At 43.5% G+C, this 6000-nt stretch overlaps 1 protein-coding gene across 1 annotated transcript in view; it reads left to right on the top strand.

Annotated features, from left to right (window-relative positions):
- Positions 1–2743: 2743 nt before the first annotated feature.
- LOC141082721 (DNA damage-regulated autophagy modulator protein 1-like) overlaps positions 2744–6000 on the top strand; it is a 43570-nt gene continuing 40313 nt past the window's right edge. The window contains exons 1-3 of the mRNA XM_073566653.1: positions 2744–2965; positions 3337–3404; positions 3506–3648. Of these exons, the coding sequence (XP_073422754.1) occupies positions 2841–2965; positions 3337–3404; positions 3506–3648 (336 nt within the window). The 5' untranslated portion in view covers positions 2744–2840. The remainder of the gene's footprint in view (positions 2966–3336; positions 3405–3505; positions 3649–6000) is intronic.

Below are 6000 nucleotides of genomic sequence, written 5' to 3'. Positions count from 1 at the left end.
AAGAAAAACTCAATATACGTTCATTTGTTACATGGCCTCAGTGTCTTTGCTCAGGTAACGTAATAGATGATGGTGTTGATTGCAAGGACTATCTATTGTTACCTTGATGAGTATCCTTATCAGTTAATCTACTATGGTGTTTTGTAACATCATTTTACTGTTTGGAATACAATCCAAGGTTATTATAGGTAGGCCTTGTAAATCAGGGTTCCCCAACTCCAGTCCTCAAGGCCCACCAACAGATCATGTTTTCAGGATTTCCTTAGTATTGCTCGCGTGATAATTGCATCACCTGTGCAATACAAAGGGAATCCTGAAAACATGATCTGTTGGTGTACCTGGAGGACTGGAGTTGGTGAACCAAGTTCTAAACAACCTCATACTCTATTTAATGTGTGTTTACAAAGTGAGGAGATGATGTTGAAAATACACATCAAATGGTCATGAACCTGGCGTTGTATCATACTTTGAAGAAAAAACCATACAGGTATAAATACAGGTGTTTTATTAACATACACAACACATAAAAATTAGGTTACACCATTTGCTCTTTCCAGGCCACCCGTCCAACATTAGAGGTGAAGTAGGTCGCAAATTGGTCCCTCATTTGCCCTACTTCAACAGATGAATGTAGAGGGTACTAATTAAATTCTGGCAAGGGGTTAGGAGAGGAATCATCTAGTTCAAAACTAGGGTGCTCTCTATCCATCACAAAATTGTGTAGAACAACACAGGCCTTCACCACTTCATCCACAGTTTCTAGTTTAAGATTAATGGCTGTGGAGAGAATTCGCCATCTGGATACTAGTATACCAAAGGCATACTCTACAGTTTTTCTGACCCTGGTCAACCTGTAATTAAAAATTCTTTTAGTGTGGTCCAAGTCCCGGCTGGAGTATGGTTTGAGTAGGTGTTGGCACATCTGGAATGCCTCATCCCCAACCATTACAAAGGGCTGTGGGGGACCTTCAGTGTTGGGAAGAGGCCGTGGCATGGGGAAATTGAACTGGTTGCTATACAACCTCCGTCCCATGTCTGAGTTCTTAAAAGCATGGGAGTCATTTCCACGCCCAAATGCACCAATGTCCACTGCAACAAACTTACAGCCTGCATCAGAAATGGCCATTAGTACTGTAGAGAAGTACTTTTTATAGTTGTAGTACTCTGATCCAGTTCTCTTGGGTTTTATAATCCAGATGTGTTTCCCATCCACCGCTCCGAAACAATTAGGGAAATTGCTGACTGTCCAGAATCTTTCTGCATTTTCAAGCCACTTTTCCACGGTGGGCAGGGGCATAAATTCTGGACAGAGAATGTCCCACAAAGCCCGGCAGGTGTCTGCAACTATTCCAGACAAGGTGGATATTCCAAGACGGAACTTGAAGTGCAGAGAAGAGAGGGTCTCTCCAGTAGCCAGGAATCTGGGTCACAAAGAAACAACAAGAATTTATATTTGTGTATAGGGATTTTTAACACATTAAAAAAAAAAAAAAAAGGGGCACACCAATAAATAAATATGCATCCTTTTCTTTAAAAAAGAATGCCTCAAACCAATGCAGCATACTTTTAGTACATGGCAGATCAAGAATTCTGCCATAATATACTACTACATCAAAGAACCAATACTATCATGCAGTCAGTGGTTACGTACCGTAATGTGACCAGGAGCCATTCCTCGGGAGGAATCGCACGACGGAGCTGTGTGTCCTACGGATGACATCTTGTACAGAACCAAGTAAATACATGAAGCTTTGTTGGGACATCCGTGTGTAATCCGTAAATTTATCCGGGTTTGCCTGTAGCTCGCTGTAGAGGGTGTGGTACTCTCCACGGTTCTCCCAGAGTTCAACAATAGGATGAATCCACAAATGCCGCCGCTGCCATCTTCGCTGTCTCTCTCTCTCTCTTTGTTCATGGCAAGCAACTGCGTAAGCTTGAGCCATCCTAATGTCCGGATCCAAGTTGAAGTGAAAGCTTTTCCAGCGCAGATCCATGTCGTCATCAAAAACTGCTAGCAAATGGGAAGAATAGCTGTAAACTGGGTCTAGATAAGGAATTCCAATAACACACGCCCACTGCTGTCCAGTTGGTGGAGTATGAGTGATAAACGGTCAATGATTTGTAAAATCCTGTGATTGTGACATTATGCGCACTAATCACACAAAAGCATGCAAAACGTTTACAAACACATCTAATCGCTGCGTTTTTTTGGCTTACCGTGCACGATTATGTCCCAAAAAAACGCTGCGTTTACAAGCGTTTGTAAGCGTTTTTTGTATGCGTTTGATGTGCGCTGCAAACGCAGCGCAAAAAACCGCTAGAGTGAAACCATCCTAACTGAAGACGTAATCACTGGCTCTGCTACTGCAGGTGACATATTCTGCATACAGAAAAAAATGCCAAAAAGTTTACATCAGACTAATATAGAGATCCCTTAATATTACCATAACTGTCACTCCTTTATTAGTTCTCTTTTGTAACCTACAAATCAATGGCATGGATCTACCAGGGATTTCCAGGAGAAGACACTGATCTATTGTAGATGTTACACTAGAGGGTGATGGTGTAATACTTGTGGGTTTGGTCAGTGGTTAACTGAACGTTCTGTTATGTAATCTCCCTGCTGGATCTGGAATATCATAATGGTTCATTATAATATTTCACATAATTGTAGCCAGGGAGGGGCATGCTCAGATATTGAACTTAAAACCAAGGAGGTGGAAGCCACCATGATTGAGAAGAAGGTACCAGGATGTGGCTCTGGATCTCCTAGAAAACTGGAGTCTTCAACTTTGATACAACAGTGACATCATAACCTGAAGACTCTTGAGATTGGGATTATGGAGATACAGGGTTTAGCATTCTTACCCTGCCTTTGGGTTACATGGACACTAATGGGGCTCTGCGTTGTTTATACCATGACCATTCTTGAAGGCCATGCTCCAACTTACATGTTGTATATAAGGTAAGATATACTGTAGGTCATTGTGTCGATTGAGTAACCATTGTTGGGTGATTGAATGCTGACTGCCAACTGTCTACTGTGTACTGGGAAGACCTTCATCTCACTGGACTACAGAAGATGAGGAAGAAGGATTGGGCATGTTGGATTTCAGCATGCTTGATCTTGGGTTTCTCGGGTGTCTGGCAGTGTAGGTCCCTAGGTCTTTGAAGAATATGTGCTCTCCCAACCTAGCTGAGCTTTCATGTGTATGGGGATGGCAAGTATAGCTCATTTGGCCAATCGAGTCTCCGGATGACAACTTTAAAAGAAATATGTCCTCCATGTGGCTCATGGTGCTTTATTATATCACAGCTTTTTATGATGCCTTTCAGTGAAACTGGATCCTATTTCCCAGAGTCCAACGTATTTACCACCGTCTTCATGTTGTCATCCATTCTTGGTAAGTGCTTGTCCTTTCTAAGTGCTGGCAAAGACAACTTGTCTTTCATCCTTCACTTGCTTTAACAGTACCACACTAACCCCAATTATTTTCTACTACAGGGGCTATTACCATTTATTTCCAATACAAGTTCCTGGATATTCAGTCCGCAGCCATTAAAATTCACTGCTCCACCTCCCAGAAGATATTGCTCGTAGTGGGATTGTCCTCGTGTATTGGGACATCCGTTGTGGCCGCATTTGAGGTTTGTGGACCCATTTAAGCTATTTTTACATTACATAAGTTCCTCCAATTGGATTCCTGATTTGATAAATGATATAATTCTGTCTGCCTGCAGCCAACACTTGGGGGAGCACACTGTATATGAATGTGTACTGCTAGTATTAAACTCACTCGGAGCTATATAAATCTATATTCAGTGAGCTCCCTCTAGTGGTGGCTACTGATTCAACTCTTAGGCTATGTGCCCACGTATGCAGAAAATTTCTGCATGAAAACCAGACTCCTTCCCAGAAAACGCGCGTTTTTTTCCGCGCTTTTTTACACAAAAATGTGTGTTTTTTATGCGTTTTTTCCACGCGTCCCCAGTCTCATAGAAAATAGCTAAAAACATGGAATTTTCTGCTAAATTAATGAGCATGCTGCATTTTTTACCGCGATGCGTTTTTTTCGTGGAAAAGAACGCATCAATAAGCTCAAAAAGTGCAGAATGCATTAAAATGGGCATGCTCTTTTAAGCGATTTTTAAGCGTTTTTGCTGGTAAAAACACTTAAAAAACGCAAAAAAAAACGCTTATGTGACACCCCAGAGTCTGGTTGTCACAGTGACATTACCTCCCTCTAATAGGTAAAGTCATGCTTGGAGGCAGAAAAGGGACCCCCATGCCAGGTAGCATAGATTTAATCACAATTTCCTGCTGCAAGTCAGAAAAAGGAGATGCCTTATAAATTCTGGCCAGCAGAGGGGGTTGGTGAGTCTGCTAGAAATCAGCTGAGGGAGTTGTCATGGAAACGAAGCAGCTGTGAGCTGTGAGGAAAAATGACGACAGTTAAACGTGAGGACGTGAGGTAAAGAGATCTTTCTGGAAGATCCTGTCAGACGAAGACAGGCACCTGATCTGTGAAGAGGGAAAGGACAAGAGCAGAGACTGAGAGACTCTAGGGAAGCTAAAATACTGCATATAGCAGACCCCTGAGTGAAGCGCTAATAAAGAGAAAAGGGACATCAGAGTCCTAGGCTGACAGGAACTGTACGCCGTGATAGCTGAATCTGAAAGTACAGGGGATTGTAAATTCCTGTGCACATTGAACACCTGAGGGCACGTCAGCGGATAAGGAGCCCGGGGCCGACGGTGAAAAGAACGGTATCCGTGGAATAGGCTCACGCTGACAGCCGTACAGGTTAGTGAAACCATCACGAATAGAGGGTCGCAGCATAGTTATATACAGCGGAGACCCACACACAAAGCGCAGAAAGGAAGGTCCTAAATCCCCACCTGGCAAGGTGGATCCCCTGAATGCCTCCAGGCGAGCCGGACTCATTCCATCACCTGTATGTGGTACTCCGGACTGCAACCTATTACCAGTAAAAGGTGAAGAAACTGCACCTCTCTGTGTCTTTCTCTCATTTCTCTGCACCCCAACGTTTACAGCCATTTTTAAAATGTATTTAACATCTTTACCCTGGGACTACAGCCCTACCTGTGGAGGGCTACAACATCATAGCTGTGCCCAACATCCATCCCAGAGAAGCAACACCGCAGCGCTGGTCACCTCTGACTAGAATACCACAGGTGGCGTCACGTATTTCACCATCTAATAACTTTATTTTCATTTTTACCTCATAAATACCACACAACTTTCCCCTATTTTATTACTTGACGCCTCTGGGCCACGGACCGGGTCGCCGCCGCCGTGACACCGTCCCCCATGGAAGTCGACGGGCCCGGTACCGAGTACCCCCAGGCCCCGCGGGGTGCTCCACTTACGTGGGCACAAAGCCCCCAAATTTGGGACATTAAGGGTATGTACACATGTTGCGGATTTGCCCCTGCGGATCCGCAAGTGATTTACAGTACAATGCTATTCTATGGGGGGAAAAAAAACGCTGTGCACATGCTGCAGAAAAATCCACGTGGAAACGCAGCATTTTTTTTCCGCAGCATGTCAATTCTTTGTGCGGATTACGCAGCGTTTTTTACACCCATTCCACTATAGAAATCCGCAGTTGTAAAAACACATGCCAAATCCGCACAAAATCCGATATAAATTTGCAGGAAATCCGCATAAAAAACGGGCGGATTTTGACCTCCGGATTCTGCCAAAAGATGCAGATTCCAAGCGGAAAATTCCACACAGCAATCCGCAACGTGTGCACATACCCTTAAACCCCACTCCCAAACAAATGCCCCTAAAATAGGCACTCCACTATTTTTAGTCCTGATTTACTGGATTGCCCCAACAAAATATGGACTGTTGACAGGTGTGTAGTAACTCTGAGATCCAACTAACGATACCTTATCCTACCTTTCCTAAAGCTCTTCTTCAGATTAATGGGTGATATTTTTGGTACTGGATACCAACATTATAAACAAAA

This window comes from Dendrobates tinctorius, unplaced genomic scaffold (assembly GCF_039654945.1).
Source record: "Dendrobates tinctorius isolate UK_male_01 unplaced genomic scaffold, ASM3965494v1 ptg000019l, whole genome shotgun sequence".
In the NCBI taxonomy this organism is placed as follows: Eukaryota; Metazoa; Chordata; class Amphibia; order Anura; family Dendrobatidae; genus Dendrobates; species Dendrobates tinctorius.
This window is presented reverse-complemented; position numbering and strand designations above follow the sequence as displayed.